Source organism: Capricornis sumatraensis, chromosome 19 (assembly GCF_032405125.1).
Source record: "Capricornis sumatraensis isolate serow.1 chromosome 19, serow.2, whole genome shotgun sequence".
Lineage (NCBI taxonomy): Eukaryota > Metazoa > Chordata > Mammalia > Artiodactyla > Bovidae > Capricornis > Capricornis sumatraensis.
The window spans coordinates 34,813,661-34,834,532 of NC_091087.1; the positions used below are offsets into that span (position 1 = coordinate 34,813,661).

Consider the following 20,872-nt stretch of genomic DNA (forward strand, 5'->3'; position numbering starts at 1 on the left):
GGCCAGGATCCTGCTCCCACAGACCTGCTCCCTGATCTTAAGGAAACATCACTCCCCAGCTTTTTAATGTATACAGTGCAAGGCCGAGTTAGGGCCTGGTCCATGAACCCCCATGGCTGTGATGACAGCCAGTTGTGAACTGAGGTTTAGAGCAGGCAGAGCAGCAGGGATGAGACACAAGCATAGCTAGAAGAAAATATCCCACCTCTCACATCAATAACAAAGGCAACCATTTCTAGGACATTTTATTAGCACTCAGCACTTCCTTCACATTCATCACTCTGGAAAACGGAATCTCTCACCTTCCTACCCATCCTACTTTAATGCAAGTCACAATCAATTTTAGGCACAAAGGTTTTCATTTTCTTTCAAAATCAAGTTTCAGCTACTCGAGGTTACTGCTATAGCAAAAAGAGTTTGTTGAAGTATGTGTTGAACAGTTTTCACCCTCTGTTAGCACAAATTAATATACTTTCTTAAATAAAGTTAGACACTTTTGGTTTTAAAGTTGGTTTCCATCACAAACAACAGTAAGACGCTTTACACCTTGAAGTCCGATCCGAGAGTCTGCCCGCGTGGCCCTGTCAGCAGAAGCTGGGCATCCATGTCCGGTGCTGCCCTCGGACCCTGTCCCCACATCCTCGGCCAGCAACGGGGTGGTGGCTCTGCAGGGGCCAGGACTTAATGCTGGGATAGTTGTTGTTCATATTATGCACGATAAACTGTGGCACAATAATCATGATAAAACAACTGTTCAGCAAAAATAAAACACTGTAATTTACATTTGATTATCATACAAAAATATGCACATTTTCTACTTTAAAACAGCATTTAACAGTACCTAATCATTTTAAAACTTGCAAGTTAAAAACATTTACTAAAATGGTTGAAATAAATGTGATAGGGAAGAAAGGTATAGAGAAATAAATGCTCAACCTGAAAAAACAGTAACAAATTAAGACAATTTGTAATAATTAAAAAGCAGCCTAATGGAAAATGGGGAAGAACTGTTACACTTTCAGTGGCAAGATGGGATTTGGGGTTTTCAGGGGGCTGGAAACTGGTTCCAGTCAAGGACTATAAAAGTCCTTGTGGCAACAGTGCTACTTATATAAACTTATATAAACTAAAAAAGCCCTTATTTTCTAGGCAGGTTGGGAGAAAACACTGAGTTTACCACAAGATGCATTTCCTTAGACACTGCATAGGAGTTTCCATCCTTTTAAATCCAGAGACATTATCCAACAATTTTTTAAAGGCAAGTAATTCAAACAGAAATACCTATTTGTTACATATGAAGGTAAAGCACTGTTTTGAAAAAAACTTGTTTTAGAAAAAGGCATAATCTAACTGCACACTTTAAACATGTTTTGAAAAGCATAAGATGGCAGTTTAAGACAATATGACAGTCACATTTCAAACATCCATCCTTTCCCAAAAGTGAAGGGTGTGATGACTCTGACCGGCACAGCTTTGGTGCAGCTCCCATGACACACGTGCCATCAGGAGCTCAGACAAGAGCAGACCTGTCTTCGTCTCCTCAGCGCTGCTGTCACAGGCAGGGCGGGGCAGGTGCTCTTGGTTAAAATGGCAATATCCTGAGAGAAGTCCACCTCTACTCACCTGTCCTCCCTCCCCAAGTGCCAGGCACTCTGTCCTTCCCTGCAGGTGACCTGACTCCTGAGCTCACCACCCCTTTTCATGGGCAGGTGCCCAGAGTGGCTGGGTCTCGGTAATACTACCAATGCTGGCTCTGCTCCCCGCCCCTCCCCAGACCTGGGGTGTCCAGGTGACTCTCAGCTGGAGGCTTCGTGACTAGCCTCCTTCTGATGTGTGGTAGGACTCTGATATCCTAACTCAAATTGTTTTACTCTGAGTTATTCATATCTTAATAGTTAATAATCAAAGGCACTTCTAAGTTTAATTATATTATCTACAGCAAATGCTTTTGAAGTCAACAGTGCACACCATTTTAAAGTTAGCCCTAAGCAAACTCATGATTTTAAAACACAGTGATCTACGGTCCCAGACAGCAATCTATAATAAATTACAGTGTGGGAACACACAACTCTCAGGTGAGTTCAACTAGAGATAATGAAAGTGACCAGAAAAATGCACAAATACCCCTGAATACCCACTGGGGTCTGCTGGATGCTTCTTGAAAATACACCAGACACTAGTTCTTGACTCCCCTGATGGTTGGTGCTCAGGCTGCTAATCCAACCAAGGATCAGGGAAGCTTTAGTAGGTGGTTAGAAAGACAAACACCACACACAAAACCTGATTAGTCTGATCACAGTAATAAAATCATGGGAATGTCTGCCTGCAAATGACCTAAAAATGAGCCAGATCCAGCAAGACAGAAAGAGAACATAAATAACAAAAGTTAGGCCTGTCTTTTAAAAAACCGTGAAGGAAACAATTCAACATGTTTTTAAGAATTAGTGCAAATTTCAGTTGTTACAGATAAATGATGAGTGTGTCTGACGTCTAGGGCAGCAGTTCTGTTCACCCCTCAGGACGTGCAGGAAGACCCCTTTGGTCTCCACGTGTGAGGGTCTCGGTGGATAGCCATATCTCGGCCCCACGTGGGTCAGCAGTCCCGCTCGTCCCTTAGGATGGTCAGTCTTCATTGGCAAGGGTCTCAGTGGACAGCCATATCTTGGCCCCACTGAGAAACTTGCTCAGCGGTGTCCCCGAAATGCTCCGCCTGCACAGATTGCCCACTGGGGAGAAGGGGAAGGAGGACGAGAGGAAGTCCGGAGTGCCTGGGGCATCGTGTGGGCCGCCGGCACGGAAGTACAGCCTGCTTGGGGCCAGCTCGAGGCCAGGGGCTGGCATGGGGCCACCCCGGGGCTGTCGCAGTGCCCTGCTCAAAACGTCCACTTCGTCAGCCAGCAGCGAGAGCTTGTGGAAAACCGTAATGAAGCCCCCATGCTGGATCTGGGCCTCGGGGACCCAGCGGAAGTAGCAGAGTTTCCACAGCTTGATGTGCGCCCCTGAGAGATGTGGCAGAATGGTCCCGTGCAGGTCAGCCGGCCTGGAGGCCCATTCTCGGAAGAACCGCTCCGCGTCCCAGTCCTGACTGTCCCTCGGCTCCAGAGACGCTGGCTTCACCTGCAGGATTAGTGAGTTTCTCCTTGGCCGTAACTCCTCCTCACTGATGATGCCGTTCTTTAAGGAGGCTGGCATTCCTCTCAGTGTGGAGCTGTAGCTTTTCTGTACAGAGAGATTCTAGCATTATTCTCCTGGAGCTTCCCCTTTCAGAGAGATGGTAAAAGTGTGATGGTGAACATACACTCAGGTAGAATTTCAACCTTAAAGGACATTTTGTCCCTCCCTTGGTAATACTTGCTCCAATCCTCCTCCACTGCGAGTTGGACACTTGGGCCTTGACTTTGACAGGCTGTGGCCTGTATGAGGGTGGAGCTGATATATTCTATCCGTCATAGGCAGACCTCTGGGAGACAATGGATTCGTGATGAAGAAAGTCACACCAGGTTTTTGGTTTCCCGGCACATATGTTATGTTTCCAGTATACGGTAATTTCTTAAGTGTGCAACAGAATTATGTCTAAAAAGACAATACGCACACCTTAAATAGTTTACTGCTAAAAATGCTAACCCTCGTCTAAGGCCTAAGCAAGCTGTAATCTTGCTGCAATAGTGACATCAGAGATCACAGATCACCATCACAAATATAATGATAATGAAAAAAACTTTGTGTGACTAAGACTCCTCCCACTCATTGCCAAGGGTACAGGTTCAGTCCCTGGTTAGGGAACTAAGATCTCTTGAGCTGCACGGCACAGCCATAAAAGAAAGAAACAAAGCAAATGAACCCTCAAACTTGCATTAGCAATGCTATCATGGGATGTGCCTGGACTTTCAATACTCTGTTCTGAAAAAGATGTTTTTGGTTATGTGTGTGCAAACACCAGGTTTCCACCATTAGTGTGTTTTTATAATTTACCTTTGTCCTCTTAAAGGACTTCACAGAACCGTTTTGTACACAAGGCGTGCTCTTTCCAATGTAGAAGGGGTTGTGGAAAAGGGTGCGATCCTTTGGTGTAAACTGGAGAGACCAGTCCCAAACGGAGGGGAATTTTAAACCCTTCTCATCACCCAGCTGGATATTTTTGCTTATAGCAAATTCCTGCAAAATAAAATATTTGAACATTTGTGAAAAATGCCAAACTCAAGATTTTCTCATGATAACTTCCTTTTTGATGAGTTGTTCATCATTATACAAGTGAAATGTTCTGAATGAGGGCGATTCCCACCCCTTTGGAGCAACATATTCTGCTCCCCAGAACAGACGTTGCTGGCACCCGGCACGAGGAGAGCATGGCCCTTGTGTGAGGAGGAGGGGGGCCTTGGGCAGTGAGCATGTTCTTGAGTGTGAACTCATGGAGGGAGCTCACCCTAGCACAGTGGCCTGAACAAACCCTCTCCTTACATGCTCACACCCACAGTCTTGAAGAGCATGTCTTCAGGACGCTCAGCTGCTGGTTTGAGGCAGCAGCTTCACAGATGAGGAACTCAGACTCAGCAGAGTCCCAGCCCTGGCTAGGACCACAGCTCACCGTGAAGGCAGCCCCTCCTGCAGTCTTCCTGAAGGCCCATGAGAGCGTCCTTCTGGGCACTGCAGCCTCTGTGGCTACACCCACTGCTCCAGATATGGATAAGACAGAACTCGTGGTTCCAGAAGGCTCCACCAGGGCAACCAGAAGCTGGTTTCAAGTCTGGCTTGAGACCCTCCCTAGTCATGGTTATTCCTCTGGGTTAAGAGTTGGGCCTGGAATCTGACAGGCCGACGTAAAAGTGACTTGCCCCATGGCATCAGGGTCTGAGGACACTTGGGAAGCAGTGCCCAGCAAGAGTTCCAGTCTTGCATCATGCCTGTGTTTCCTCTCAAATTCCTTCCCCATAGAATTCTCGAAGAAAAGTCATTTGCTTTATACCCCTTTTATTCTACTGTCCTAGGAAATAAATGTTTTCAAACAGGATCTTACCAATTACCCATTCAGACAGCTCAAAGGTGAACATATAAATACAAAAGTACAACATTTACGGTGGTTAAAATAAGCTGCATCTTTCAATAAATGTCAGAGAGAAAGACCTAGAATGCTCACTCATAGAAATGCAACAGGTTCAAGTTCCTGGACTGTTATCCATCTGAAACTACAGCTTAAAAAGGTATTCATAACTGAGACAGTTTAACAGGAACACAGCTACTGCACGCTGCCATAGTGGGTGCTCACCGTGCTCTGTTGCACACGCTGGTGCGGAGAGTTGAACAGGAAGGTGCCGAACAGGGCCACACGGGTGCTGTCGTGCAGCACCGCCAGGTAAGTCTCAGAGAACTCGAAGGCCGCTGGGCACTGCTCCAGCAGCTGCCATGTAGTGTCCAGGAAGAGCAGGAACAGGGGAGCCTGGCAGACACACGAGGAAATGAGATTACTCAGTGCTGGTCCGCAGGGCTCACGTCTACCCCCAAACTTCTCACTGACATGAAGGAAGAGATTAGTAGACAGTGAAGCCTGTGTGCGTGGCCCCGAAGCTGAGCTCAGCGTACATGAGTAGGCTGGACGGCCATGGCACCCTCAGACCGAGGCTGCCCTGGGACGTGTCTCAGCACCTCTCTGCCCAAGTCCACCACGGTGAAGTGGCGAACTAGACAGATAGGCAGGGAATCGCCCTGTGAAGGGGGAACAGGGAAATAAGTGTTTAAGCCAAACCTGGAAACAGTTCTTCAGAACATTTAAAACAAAAAACCTCCAAACCAAAAAGAAGCTTCTGTAACAACTTTTGGCTGACCCTGCAGTCAGCATCCAGAGATGTTCCTGGGTTTCAGAGACTGGCTGGTGTGGCCTCGGGGTCCTGGGGCACACCCTCAATGCAGCAGCTGGCAGCAGCCCCTGCATCCACCCAGTGTGTCTTGATGAGTCAGAGTCAACACGGGAAGCATTCACTGCTGGGGCTTCCTCAGATGGCAGGGACTGTTACACGGGACAGCGAGTCAGCAGTGCTCTTAGGAGCCTCCCTGACATGGGACACTGCAGGGCTCTCACAGCCCCACAAGGACCCGAGGCCGTGCCAGCCTCGCAGCTCTTACGTGTGCCCCCCAGCCTCCCTCAACACATGTACCCCATTTTAAGAAACTATGATACTCCAAAGCTGGTTTTCCAAGATACCTAACGTGTCTATTGTCTGCTTACAGAAGACCTGCCGTATTAATGGCATTTCTTCAAGCAGTTTTCAACTAAGAGAAACTCAACAGATTACTTTTTAGAGTGTCGCCTATCATACAGTTATGATAGTCTTCATAAACACCTCAACTTGAACTCTATCCATGGGTCAGTCTTGGACTAAGAAGATAGGATGTAGTGAAGGCAATGTTTTAAAAGCCTCCTTGTCCCCTTCTGCACAGAATATCTCTCCCCATGATGATGGGGTTTTACCCTGTGCATGCTGAAGGGCTGATGATAAGCATGAAGGTTTTGTTACCTCCTTCTCCGATCTCTTCAGGTGGTTGCATCTGTCCAGGAACGGATATCCAGCCATGACCCACTCTTTCTGTATCAGACTCTGAAACCCAGTGATGGTCCTGAAATAGGGGTCCAGCATCACTTGGACCAGAGAAGCTATGATGCAGCTCAGGTCTCTTCCCTCCTCCTCTGTCAGTGAAATGGAAAGACAACGCTCAGTACACAGCAGAATGCTCAGAGAAGGACGGAAGGGGAGACAGAGCATACACTTCAGTGTTCTGTGTGCGGCGGCCTTTGAGATCATCTGTTTTAGGACATTTCATTCAGGCTAGCAACTCTAAATATTACCTACAGATCATTTACACTCATGTTTAATGGAGAGATGGACTTTTACATATCAATGTTTTCTAGGTATCAGAAGTGTAGCCCTCACTCTTTTTACATTTCAATGATCTGTGGTAAAAATCTCCCAGGAGTCCATTCTATTCCTGTTTTGGCAACAGTATTAAATATCCCACAATCTTTCCACTGATAGCTCGACAGGGTGACTCAGAGGTGAACGGGAGAAAGGGAACTATCCACCATCATCTGAAAGGTGGCAAATGTTTCCCTCCCATCTTTCATATCTGATGTCCTTTAATAATAAGACCAGGAATACTCTGATAGCAAAGCCAGCCACAATAATCAGAAGAAAACTATCATATAGTATCCATTTTATGTAATGTCATCAACAAAGTATAAACAAACCAAATTATCTCAGGAATGCAAGAATTTATCCTAGAAATGCAAGATTGGTTTAACACCTGACAAAGTAACACACCATAATAAAAAATGAAAGGACAAAAATTACATGATCATCTCATTCGATATATAAAAAGCATCTGTCTGATTAAAATTCAACATTTATTCTGGATAAAAACCCTCAGCAATCTAAGAAGAGAAGTGAATTTCAACCTGACAAGTGGAATCCACAAAAACCTACAACTAACATCACTCTTGCCAGTGAAATCCTGGACACTTTCCTCCTAAGATGGGCAACAGGACAAGGATGTCTGTTCTGTCACTTCTACTGAATAGTGTCCGGGAAGCTCTACACAAGAAGTCAGGCAAGAGAGAGAAATCCAAGGCATTTCAAACTGGAGAGGAACAAGCAATAATTATATTTGCAGACAATGAGTGTCCATATGTAAAATAAAACCCCTGCAGAATCCATAAACAACTACTAAAACTAATGAATGAGTTTAGTAAGGTTGCAGGAATTTTATACACAATGAGTACACAATACATCTGAAAATGAAATTTAAAAAGCAACTATTCACAACAGCATCAAAAATAAAACAAAGATTTAACAAAATAAGTGCAAGGGTTCTACACTAAAAACTATAAAGCTGACATGACATGAGAGAAAACCCAAATAAATGGAGAGACATTCATTTCATGGATCAGTAGATTCCACGTTAAGACAGTATTCTCCCCAGTCTCCAGTTCAACATAGTCCTATCCAAAACCCAGTAGGCTTTTTACTGATCCTAAAAGTTACACAGAAATCCAAAGGACCTAGAATAACCAAGACAATTTTGGTAACAAGGTTGGAGGACTTACATGTCTTAATTTCAAAGTGTACCCTAAAGCTACAGCACCCAAGATACTGTGGCCCAGGGACCACGGTGGTCAGGAGTGGTTACCTTGCAGCATTACAGACAGACGTTTGCTCTCTAGCACGTACACGAGTTCTGCTGCATGTTTAAGAAATGCCCTGGAAACAGAAAGGGAAACACAATGTTAAAAACTAAACTTCCATTACAGATATACTGTTTAAAGTACTTGAAGTCAAGCAAATCTAATCTCTCACCATACCCATTTGTAGTCTCTGTAACCTTTCGGAGTTTCTTCAGTATTTACATGAACACAGTTTGGTTTTTGTTTCAGGGAAATTCATTAACCTTTGCTGATTTACATGACCTTGAAATCACCCAACTACAGAGATGAAGAAGAGATGAGTGGCTCCCAGGGGTCAGGGGTGGAGCTGTAGGGGATTGGGGCGCAGCCCTCCAGGGGTGGCAGGAGGGAGATGTAGTGATGGGGCAGTCTGCATCCTGACTCTGTTGGTGGTCACGTGGGTCTACAAATGTGATGAAACCACACAGAAACACATGAGAACACCTGATTATAAATGCTGAACAGGGCCTAGCTTATACCACTGTCAGCTTCTCGGCTCCACAGCCATCATCCAGTTGTGTGAGCTGTTACCACTGGGAAGCAGGTGAGGAGTGCTTGGCTCTGTAATATTTTTGCACCTCCTGCAGATATATAATTATTTCAAAATAAAGAGTTAGGAGAAAAAGAAAACAGTTGTACAAACCTTACGTATTCCAACCACCGTGTATTCTCCAGTGAAGATAGCCATTTCTCTTCAGTTTCTTCAAACGGTTCTGCAATTAATATAATAACATATGTAATTCTATACACTCACATATATATTCAATATAACACTTCTGGGATTCTTAACATGATCAAATTGAGAGTTAGATGAAACATCACAGTTTCTAATACTTAAAAGTTGGCTTCAAGAAGTGCAATACATTTGCATTTAATAATAAAAACATTTAAGAAGTTGCACTACAGTTCTATAAGGAATGGAACCAAGCACTCCCCAGGCCTCCGTCTCCTCTCTGGCTCTTCCGAGGAAATCTCGGAGACTCCAACCACCTCTGCCTCCTAGAGCTGCTGACCTGGCCTTCCCGGACTCTGGCCTTCCCTCCCCAGCCTCCCCACCACCGGCCTAGCCCTCCCTGCCTCCCACCCCTCCCTTCTGCCAGTGCCTGGCTGACATGGCCTTGGTGGCAACCCCTGCAGGGAAGGGGGCAGCTTCCTGGCAGGGCCTGTCCTGGCTCGTCTCAAGGTGCCCCTCGCCTCACAAACCCCATCCCTAGCCACCCCGAGTACTGGACGGCTGAAAGATACAGTTGCTGTGTTCACAAACACACATCCCCGGCTCCACCCAGCTTGCCTTCCAGTCCTGCTGCCTCTCCACCGCCCAGTGACAAGGGGCTCTCTGCGCATCCTTCACACCAAGGGCCCTTTCCTGTGAGTCAGCCACCCAGGGGCACATCAAAGCACCCTGTGAGCGTGTGTTCCAGCAAACATACGTGAACTCTGAGGCTGCACACATTTTCATGTGACTCAAGACGTAACTCAGCACATTACGGTCTTTGTTTGTCTGTGAGGTCACACACTGTTCTACTAGCAGACACTTTTCCTCCAAAACTAAACGCAGCTTAAACTTCATTTTCTAAGAGCTTCTGACATTCTCATATAATAATAATTTGTACAGGTATATTAATGAGCCTCTACTTATTAACTATTTCTAAATTTTTAAGTAATGTCATTTTTCCTGACATGCCTCGTACAATGCCTCATAGAATCACCCAGTCATTGTTTACATATGTGTATATATATATATATATATAATAAAAATAAAATTACCATTAACACAAAGTTGTTTAAGTTTTACAAAAGCCACCTGAATATCTTGGATGTTGGGTAAGGTCTTGTCCAAATCTGACTTGTAGACATCACTTCTCTGTGGATGACTTTTCGTTACTGCATTACAAATCCTAATAAAGACAAAACCTTTGAGTCACTATTCATTCTTTTATTCAACATTTATGTTTTGAGCACCTACTATGAGCTAACTATGCCACCGTCTTAGTTGGTGTGACTTGATAAACCTAGGACGCACTGAACTATAAGAAAAACCTGATTCATTCTGCAGTGTCTTGACCAGGAATCACTGCACTCTGAAAGTTCTTTATGAGCAACACTACAGCAAGATGTCAGCAACATAAGATCCTTGTATGCCAAAGAACTAAACTACGTTTAGTATAACCTGAGAGTTAACTTTAATACGTTCACATCCTCTCCACAGTGGTAATGCTTGTATGAAGTACATGGTGCTTTCTGACTCTCTAGCTAGAACAACAAAGATACCCCGAGCTCTGAGGGTGGTGGCCCACTCACCTCTGCTCGATCTTCCTCTGCTGCAGCACGTCTCTTACGAGGGCTGTGCGCACGAGGGCACTGCCGTTCGAGTGGCTCCAGCACCAGAACTAGGAGAGAAGCAAGGTCTTTACTTAACCGGCTGGAAAGTGGAACACAGTATTGGAGAGACCCAGCAGGCCTCACTTACTGGCATCCGTCTTCCAACAAAAGAATGGGAGAAGACCTTCAGGTCTTGATCTGCTAGCGAGCTCGGCACCACGAAGTACTCTGGAAGGCTGCAGATGAAAACACAAATCATGACGTGAGAGCTTGGCTTCCAGTGGGACAAGCATGCTCTGCAGACCCCACTTTAACTAATGTGCACCCCACCTGGTGAGCACTGTGGGTACACTGAGGAGCCTAGACACAGTCGAAAACAGATGTGACATGGTCAGTTATCCCAAAAGCTGTATTATAGCAGAGGAAGAATCCAAAGGAAGCATTTGAAATACTGTCTAGAATGACTATTAATCAAACATGTATGCAATTTCTGAAAAAAAGAAAACAAAATCCACCCTGGTCCTCTCAACAAGCTATGGGATAGGAAACACCAGTCACACCAATCCAACCTGACCCTCAAGTCTACCGAGAAGCATCGATTCCTTCTCTCTCCCTCTTGTCTGTTTCCCATCCAGTTACCAATGATGGCAGAGTCTGACGACTACCCCTAAAAGCACCCCGGCAGTGAGCACCCTGCCAGAGCAAACTCACCACGTGGAGATCATGTAGCCCTCGTTGATGGAGCAGACCCTCCAGCCCAAGGCACCCGTCCTCTTCACCTCCCTGTCCCAGTCTGAGTACGTCTCGAACAGTGGCGTCTTCTGGCTGCTGCTGCCCCCAGCTCCCAAGGGTGCTCCATTAGCTTTGCTGGCTACAAGAAAAAGCAACAATACTAAGCCAGCTCTGAATCCCCTCTCCTGCCTCCTGTCGCCAACACACTGCGATGTAGCATCCCTGTTTGTCTCCAGTCTCTCCAAGACCACCTCACCTGTCCTGGCCTGTCCCCACCTGTCCTGGCCAAGAGGCAGCCCCCTCCTCTCTCAGGACATGCCCCGCGTCCACTCCTGCAGCACCTCCATGCCCTGTCCAACCACTAGCTCTGCCTGCAGCACCTTCTGGCACTAGAAAAGGCTCTCACATGGCCACCTGGACCACTCTCACTCTGCATCACACACTGCCTGTTACATTCACTGACCACCTTCTCAGGGCATGAACGATGCTGCTCCCACATTTCCTCTCCAGTCATCTCCTCCTCAACTTTCAACTGTGTGTGGTCACTCTTAACCCCTTGCCCAAGCTGAAGCATGAACCCAGGTCACTGCTGGTTTTGCCTAGAGAGAGAATGCATCCACCAGCGCCTGCACTCCTGAGCCGTCTGGACCTTTCATCTCTCCGCTACTGACTTCTCAGCCCTTTCCTACTGTGACTTACTGTGACACTCTTGGTCTCTACTCAGCTTTCCTCTGAGGATAAGCTCACGTGGACTCCTCACACTCCACTAGAGGGCTGGTGCAATGGGAGGATTACAGAGGCCAGGACCTGACCTTACCAAGCAAGGAAGCTTTCCACTTGAGAAGTGCTGCAACCTGCTGGGAGCATGTGCACAGCCTCAGGAGGGCCTCAAAGGGACCAGAGGGAAAGAAGGGTCCACTCTGGGTTAAGGTACCCCTCCCAGCCTGGGCTCTCCCTACTTGAGCTGCACTCAGCCCAGCCAATTGCTGCCACAAGACACCCTACCTGAGAAACAGGCTTTCAGGATGCTGCCCTTGCCCCAACGTCTCCAACTGCATTCTCTTGAAGTACCCTCGCAAGCCTGCCCTGACCCTTGTTGCCCAGTGCTCTCCAACTTCCATCCTCCTGTAGTTGTGAAGACCCTTCTCCGTCCGGTGAACATGACGCGCCCGTTCCCATGGACTACTTACTAAACCTGCTGTAAAACAGGTATTTACTGAGACGTGACCACAGGCTAAGGCCTGAAAATGGACAAACAAGTAAGATTTCACCCCTACTTCAAGGTGCTTGTCAGTGCACTGGGTGGACGTGAGTGATGAGGAGCAGGAAGCCCTGCGCTGTTGCTGGGGCCACAGGCTGGGTGGGGGAGGAAGACTTCTGACCCGAGATGCTCTGAGCAGCGTCCTAAGGAACCAGCCAAAGCAAGCGCTGCCCAGTGGCTGATGAGAAGGAGAAGGGCATGCTGGGCAGAGCTGGACTTAAGAAGTGTGGCTGATTTGTACACCATTGAGTAGTGAACTACCTTAAGTGCAGTAAGGGTGCCAGAGGTGGCGGCAGGGAGGTTGGGGAATGCCCAGACGCACAGGTGTGCTGTACCAAAGAGCAAGCACCAGCCACACGTGTTCTTTATATTTCAAATGAAATTTAAGTTTAACTGAGATTTTAAATTCAGCTCCTCAGCTGCATCAGGCACATTCCAGTGCTCAACAGCCACATACGGCCAGCGACTTCTCTACTAGACAATGCAGGGCACACGACACGCCACCACTGGACAGCACTCATGTCTCTAGATCGGGAAGGGTCTCAGGTGCCAGGCTAGGAATTTAGGATTTTCTCCTTTACGTGGCATCAAAATTATGATGATCATGATTCTAACAGAGCCTGTTAAAAGTTAAAACGCTCCTTCTAAGCCCACATTCTGGCATGGTGCTCCGTCTCAGCACCTGCTCTTAGAGTGACAGCCACAGGAACATTCTGGGAAACCTGGGACCCGTGATTGCTCTAGAACTCAGAACCCACATGGAACTCCCAGGCAATTCCCGCTTTACCCAGTGTTCCAAAACACCGAAACCCACAGCAAGCTAGCCAGTATTAGAAAACCTAAGAATTTCATCATATGACCAAATTAAAGGGAGAAAAACCCTTTCAAGAACAGAAAAACATTTGACAGAGTTCAACACGTGCTCGTGATGTAAAAAATAGCAAATTTTAGCAAATTAGGAATAAAAGGGGATTTCCTTAACTCGATAAAGGCTATTTGTCAGAAACAAACACCAAACGTCATCCACATTCAAACCAAGAAAAGAAACGCTGCCTTTACCACCACCGCACAAAGGTGCCCGCCACGCACTGAGACCACCACCAGAGAGAAGCTGAGAGAACACCACGGACTTTCAGCAGAAGCTTGTAAATACTCTGGCAGCTCTGCCCTAGTGGGTAGCCAGGACTGCATGCTTCTCAGTGTCCTGAGGTCGAAGACTAGGAAGCTGGGCTGAGAACACACTCACTGTTTATGAGACTGCTCTTCTGGCAAAAATATATAAAATCTCAAGATCAGAGGATGAAGAGATGGCTTTTTCTGAACATGAAGCGAAGGCACCTACAGGGTCTTGCACTGTGTGCTATTCCATAGGTTCTGCCTGTTCAGAACCCATCCATGTCTCAGCCGCCAGGATCAGGGATCTTGAACACTCAACATCTTCTCCAGCGAGAGCTTATTATGGTATGTGCAGCAGGTACTCAGTCTGTCACTAGCGAGTCTGGCAATTTTTATGCTTTCCAGGAAGTCCTAAGGCCCGAAGCCCATGCCTGTATACGGGTACCCAGGGAAGGCTGGCTGGGCTGGTCCTCTAGAAGAGCCGGCCACCCTGACGTTGCTGACTTAGGTCTCAGGATAGCTGTCCTCAGCCAGCTGACAGGGACAGGACAGGGAGCAATCCTGACCTTCACTAGTTCCTGTGACACAGTCCACAGGTCTTATCCCAGACTCCAGCCCTACAGAGTTTCCATGTAACCAGCCCCTCCATAGTCAGAATGGCCTCAAGCAACAGTAAAGACCACAAAGCAGTCAACACAGGAAAACAAAGCCCATCACTTCTATGACACTGCAGAAATCAGAGTCACACAGAGGGCAAGGAAGGGAAGAACAGAACTGTGATCATGAAGAAGTTCCAGAGAGCTGAGTCAACAAAGTGGTTTTTTTGTTTGTTTGTTTGTTTCAATTGTTTATTAACCAGAACACAAAAATAATCCTGGTAGATACCTTAGTTCATCCTTCTAATAAGCCTGTTGATCTGGTCTTCCCTGTTGCCAGCATCTCCACCTTCTACAAAATGGGTGGTCTTTTTCTTCATTCCACCTCGTGGAGAAGACAATTTAAAGGGCCACAGGAAGTTGTTTGCTTCTTTGAAACGTTTTCCAATGGTATAGATCTCATGAATCAGATCCTCCATGCAGATGATTCCATATTTCCCAAGAGATCGAGCAATCAATGCATTGTCTGTCAGGGCAATTCACTTTTTGTTGATTTTGCCATAACCACGCTTGTAGATCAATTCATTTACAGACTTCAGATTTGGGTACCCCCATGCAATGTATGGCTCCACAATTCTCAGCATATTAATTGATGCCTTGTTGAGCTTCACAAAGGTGCCGTTGAAGATCTGCCGGAGGCGAAGGAGCTGCAGCACCTTTCGAACCTTTGGGCTCACACCATTGATACCTCTGATCCTGATGACAAACGCCAATTTGGGTTCCGCAGGTACATAGAAGTTGCCGGCTTTTCGTGCCATCCTAGCCATTCGAATTTCAGTTCTGTACATCTGCCTGTATTCCTTGTGGTAATGCTTAGCTTTTTCATAGATAAGCTTCCTCCTTGCCTTTCGAAGCATCTTTTGGGCAAACTTCTTTCTCAGTCGCTTGATCTTAAGCTCTGCGAAATTCTTCCGCTTTTTCTTAAGGGTTTCTGGCACAGCAGGAACCTTCTTTTTCTTCTCTTCTGCAACCTCCATGGTTCCAGCCGGGAAAGAGGAAGTTCAACAAAGTGGTTTAGATGCAACATTCAGACCTCATGGGCTGGGTGGCGCCACTGTTACTGTCTTTTAAAAGCTCTCCCAACAGGGATTCTGGTATATAGGCTGACGCACTCCTACTGCAGAGACAGAGCACCAGTCACAACCATTCACAGCTACATGAGAATGTTAGAAGAACTGACAAACAATAAACTAAACCTTTCTACAGTTTTGAATGGAGTTCGTTCTCAGCAAGTGGTTTTCCAATAAGCACCTAAAGGAACATCCAATGCTTACAAAAGGAGGATAAGATTGCAAAACAAAATGACGTCACTGACTTGACTTTCTTGCAGTTTACACTGCACCTCGAGATCTTGTTGCCCCATCTGTAAGCAGGGGTCTATCACAGGGTGGAGCTGCTGATCCTGGGCCTGTCAGGAACCCGAGGTTTTCACTCTTTAGTCCAGAAGTACAATCTGACCTCTTGTCAATTTCATAACAAAGATGGACCTGTATCTTTTGGACGTTATTTGTCCAATAATACACTGACTGGTGAAAACAGCATCCTCATGGTTGCCTTCAGGTTAAAAGAGGAAAAACAGAACTATTGTTTCTGTTTGTGCCTATGCCTGCCGAGGTGTCAGCGTGGGGGCTGTCCCACCCCGCGGGTAGCAGGCATCCTCCCAAATATCAGGATCCTCCCAGAAGTATTCAAGTGATGCTGAACACAAGAGAAAACCTCAGAACAACTAAGGCCAGCTAAAAGGCTCTTAGATAACTGCTGGCCACATCCTCCTGCTGCTTGTCCCGGCTGTGAGAACAGCTTTGTCACCTGCCTGCCTGTAATAAGAGCTTCTTTAATCCAGCCGCTGAATCAAGGTGTCATCCTGAAGGTCAAGGGTAGGTTACTGGGTCTTCCAATCAGTTTCAGAATCAGTTTAACGGATTCTGACTGCAGTGTGTGGAAATTTCAGGACTCCTTTGATCTTACAAATGCAGTGTACCTTCAGGGAGGGTATGAAAGGATGTTACCCTACGAGGAACCTTCCCAGAACTCTGGCTGAGCACTACATGTACAAAGTGCCTGCCGAGGAGGAGGAGTCTGAAGGATGCAATATAAAGTGCTCCTAGATATTTTACATGTTAATCATCAATCATTACTTTCTCGACAAGCTACACGTGAGAAGATTCAGAAGAGATGGATGGGAATTAGGAAACCCAGTGGTAGAAGGGCTATGGACTGAATAAACTATTTAAAATATTAACATCCCAGAGATGCCCACAGTTGATGGAGACAACCGTGAGCAGTCAGGGAATCAGGCCTCGGGTCACCAAATGCATCAGACAGTTCACTATCCTGGCTGAGTTCCAGGCATCACACTGTGCAGAACTTGCAGGTCTCTACAATGGACTCGTTCCTACCAGAAAAAAGGCAGCTGGTCTGTATCATGAACAGTGGGAATCAAAGGCCCTCCTAGGAGAGGTGAGAGTATGATTGAGGATCGCATCTGCAGCCTGATGATGTGCCAGAGGGCCATCTGTCCACCTCCTAGTGCAGACATACAGCACCTCATCTTCAGACAATAAGTGGATTTTCTTTATGTTAAGAAATGAAAAAATTATTTGTATTGTTCAAGCCTAAGTTACAAACAGTTATATTTTGATACGAAAAATTAAGTTACAAACATTTTGTTATCCGATTTCTTCAAGTATAGTATCATAAGACAAAAACTATGACTTCCACCTGTCATATCTGCAGTGTTTAGGAGCATAGTCTAAAGAAGTGAAGTACACTGACACCACATGCATCTGTGGGTGCTATATGCTGCTCCTGCGTCTTAATGCACTTACAACATAATGATACTGGAATACACTTTTATTACACATATTACTTAGATTACTATACATGTTCTAACAAAATATAAAAGGCCAGTAAAATTAGTAACTTACAAGCTCCCCATTAGGACCATGCTGGCTAGGTGAAGGGACCTTTCACTACAAACATGCAGCTGATTCATCCTGCTCCCTTGAAGACAGGGCAAGCATGAGATTCAGCAAGCAACAGACAGGTGGTCACTAACCTATGAGTGGGGGAAGTGACAAATGACCTCACTGATTTTCCTCTAGCCTTTTATGAGGTTAAAAAAAGGAAACCGGTTGATCAAAATTACATTTGTATATAAAGGAACTCAGAATTATATGATCACTTGCAATTTTCTTTGGTGGTGTCATCACTGACATCTATGTGAACAGAACTATTCACTTTTGTAAAAACGGTTTAAAATACATTGTTTTTTGTCTTTCAGATGAATGCTCATCTTCCTTTCATGAATCTTATTCATAATTATAAAGTCAATATTTTGACTTAATGAAGTCCATTAAAGAGTTCAGCCACTTCAGCTTTTGCATGAAATCACACCTTTCCAAAAAAGATTAAGAATTTCAGATGTTGTTTAATTTCCTCCAGTTTTCTTAAAAGGTAAGATTACTTTAACTCAAGCTACCAATTAATGGTGGAGAGGGAGAGTTATCTTCCTTCATCATAAAATACAAGCCACTGACTGCAGGTAAAATACTTGACACGCTTCCCATAAGCCTTTCGTTACAGTTGCTTATAGGTTCTTCACTTTTAAAGGAAATAATCTGACAAATATTATCTCTTTTAGCACAGAGTGCTTAATTCTCTAATAGTTATGAAGGTAATAATTCAACAATCATTAAGGCTCAGGTACTTGGAGGCTTCTCATAAAACATAAGAATAAAATTTAAGACAATGTAAAGTTAGTCACAGTAGTTAATATTTTCATATTTACCTGAATTGTGGTATTTTTTCCCAACATATTCAAATGCAAAGAGTAGCTGGAGGTCTGTTGGCTGGGAATAATGAGCTATTGCAAGGCATACCTAGGAAAAATTCTACATTTAGAATTGATTTCAACACACGTGGTTAAATGAAACGTACAATGAGGCCTTGGGTGTGGGGAGCATCATCTGGGGCAAGGTCTATGGACACTTGTTTCCATGTTTTTCTGCTGACCTAGAGCTGGAATGGGCTCTCTCAGGCCAGGGATCTCATTCACTGCTGTGCCCCCAGACACTGTTCAATCTTTAGTGACTACATGCTAAGTGTTCAGTACATGTTTGCTGAGCTGAATTTTAACAGGGAAATAATTTTACTCAGATAAACGAAACTTGGAAAGTAAATGAAGCATTCTCAAAAAAGGCAGTGACATATCCACTCCTAAAAAAAAGGAGAAATTTTCATTTTTTAAGGACGATAATTATTTAATACCAGCAGTTCGGAAGGCTCAGTATAAGGGATGCTCTTTTAATGTTCATAACTCATTTTAGATTTTAGAAAAATCTAAAAACAGAAGAGCTACAATTTTTTTCTTACAAAAAATAAAAATTAGTAAGAAACCCAAAAGTCCATGGGTGGTTAAAAGAGATACATTAAAAAAAAAAAAAAAAAAAACTGTTTAAGTAAAATGGTTGAGACTCTGCCTGTGCTGGAAAAACCATGGTCTTTGTAATCCAATGATCAGGGCTTGGATCATTGGATCACCCAGCCCCATCAAGCACCTGCCAGGAACCTGCGTGAAGTCAACTCATTGCCTGGAGCCTCAGTCTGGGCATGTGAATCATGAAGATGAAATCGAGGCTGCACTAAGGATGGGTAACTCAACCACACACCAGCCTCGGGAGCAGCTGCACACGGGGGGATATGGCTGCGATCAACCTCAACTGCTGCTGGACTGAAGGATGGTATTCCAGCTTACAGAGCCCCGGACTAGTGACGGGAGATGGGAGAAAACAATCTCACACAAGCAGACAGAGGAAAATGAAGACAGACGCAAGAAGAGAACAACAGACCAACTTTTTACTTAAAAAGTTATCCTTTAGAAGAAAAAGCATTAAGCCAGAATGATATGCTTTTGACAGTGAGCAAGCAAGAAGTTTAGTTAATTGTTAGTCCTTGTCAAATTAGCCATGTCTGCAGTGGGCTGATGCAGATTCTATTCACTGGTAAGTATGTGTCAGTTGTTAGAAATATATTTTAGAAGCCTTCTACAGAATAAATGCTTCCTGTCTTACTAAATTAAAACATAAAACTAGGAGAATGGTTATCATTAGTTTCAGTTTTGACAAAAAACAATGACAATAATAATGGCTCCTTGAAACTTACAAAATACCTTGCTATTCTTAACGCCTGTGGGAGAGCCTTCTCTCAGAGTCCATCCCACTTGGGAAGTTTAGGAGACAGTGACCTGCATGTCCATCCCCTGCCTGCTCACCAGTCCTTAGAGCACTTCTTCTAGGAGCAAACTATAGAATCTACACCTTGAAAAAGTCCTTCTCACTTCCTACTCCTCTGGGCACCATGTTTAGTTTATAAACTTTGTTGCACTTTTCTCAAGGTTCTTTTTTCATTTTTGTCCCATTTTTCAGCACTACCAGAGCCACAATCTTAAGCCATACCTGCCTTATGGCATCTCTGGGGGCTTCCCTATATTCTAAAAAAATTAATAACACTTAAGGATTCTCTTCTAAAGATGAACTTTTGAGCAACGACTCTGTTCTCCGGATTATCTGCTGCAATTACCAGATACCTGCATGCTGAATTAAATCTCCTCCATCAGGCAAGCTCTACCAGCCCTCCTGTACCTACCCCCACCCCCGACCCCATCCCTCAGCAGTCTCTGGTCTGGACGCACCTGTCTGAATATGGTCCATCTGACTCAGTCCCAGCCACCTCCTTCTCCACACTCTGTTCAAGAAGCCCTTCCCCACTGATCAACCAACCATTACTTTCTCTGAGGCTGTCATCTCTGGTCAGTGCTCTGTAGTTAACTGAGCTTGCTCTGTAGTTAAAGGAGCGGTCCTTTCCAGGGCTTCACATACTAGTCATGAGCATGAATAAGGAGGAAGATACCGGGTTCTCTGTTTTACTTCTACTATGAAGTTCAATTCCTCCAGGGCAGATACCAGGTCTCCTCCCTTCAACAGGTACTTTCGGAGCAGCCACCTGTCCTAAGCCCCAGGCACTCAGAATGAACAAAACAAACACAAACCCTGTGCTCACCCTGAGCTTACATTCTAGTGGGGAAGAAAGACAATGAACCAGATCAACAGGAAAGTCTATAGTAAGAGACAAGTGTGAGTGCTAAAAGGGAAAGTAAAACGAGCAGGGAAGAGGATGTGAGGTGACAGAGTGAGGGAAGGAGAGAGCATGTTAGTTCTTTAGAAGACAAGACCAGGCAAGGCCTCTGCGCACATCTGAGGAAGCCCAGGAGACTCTGCACTTCTGCCATCTCCTTAGTACTTTCTGGGGGCGCTCTGCACTTCAGAACAGCTGCACTGAAAATACTAGTTTACAGAATGAGTTCCTAATGTAGTCAGGAAGTAATCCAAGCCCATCATACTAGTTATCACTTTGTCTGAGAACTTCAGAAAGCAGTCAGGGGCCGTGTTTACACAAAAGAAATCCACAGATCACTGATGATGGAATATGTTTTTTATGGCCACCAAGCCTATCTGGTTAGGCAAAACCCAGCGCAGCCCATTTCTAAAAAGCCCTTAAAAATAGCACATCACATTT

The 20,872-nt window shown here is 45.2% G+C and overlaps 1 protein-coding gene and 1 pseudogene across 1 annotated transcript in view; both read right to left on the reverse strand.

Annotated features, from left to right (window-relative positions):
* Positions 1-256: 256 nt before the first annotated feature.
* The window catches only part of MTMR10 (myotubularin related protein 10), a 44,187-nt gene continuing 23,571 nt past the window's right edge, over positions 257-20,872 (reverse strand). The window contains exons 6-16 of the mRNA XM_068991489.1: positions 18,087-18,177; positions 11,243-11,402; positions 10,680-10,767; positions 10,511-10,599; positions 9,977-10,107; positions 8,853-8,922; positions 8,176-8,246; positions 6,510-6,679; positions 5,264-5,434; positions 3,973-4,155; positions 257-3,219 (exon numbers count right to left, since the gene is read on the reverse strand). Coding sequence (XP_068847590.1) covers positions 2,623-3,219; positions 3,973-4,155; positions 5,264-5,434; positions 6,510-6,679; positions 8,176-8,246; positions 8,853-8,922; positions 9,977-10,107; positions 10,511-10,599; positions 10,680-10,767; positions 11,243-11,402; positions 18,087-18,177 — 1,821 coding nt within the window. The 3' untranslated portion in view covers positions 257-2,622. The remainder of the gene's footprint in view (positions 3,220-3,972; positions 4,156-5,263; positions 5,435-6,509; positions 6,680-8,175; positions 8,247-8,852; positions 8,923-9,976; positions 10,108-10,510; positions 10,600-10,679; positions 10,768-11,242; positions 11,403-18,086; positions 18,178-20,872) is intronic.
* On the reverse strand, positions 14,497-15,295 carry LOC138095053 (large ribosomal subunit protein uL30 pseudogene; annotated as a pseudogene).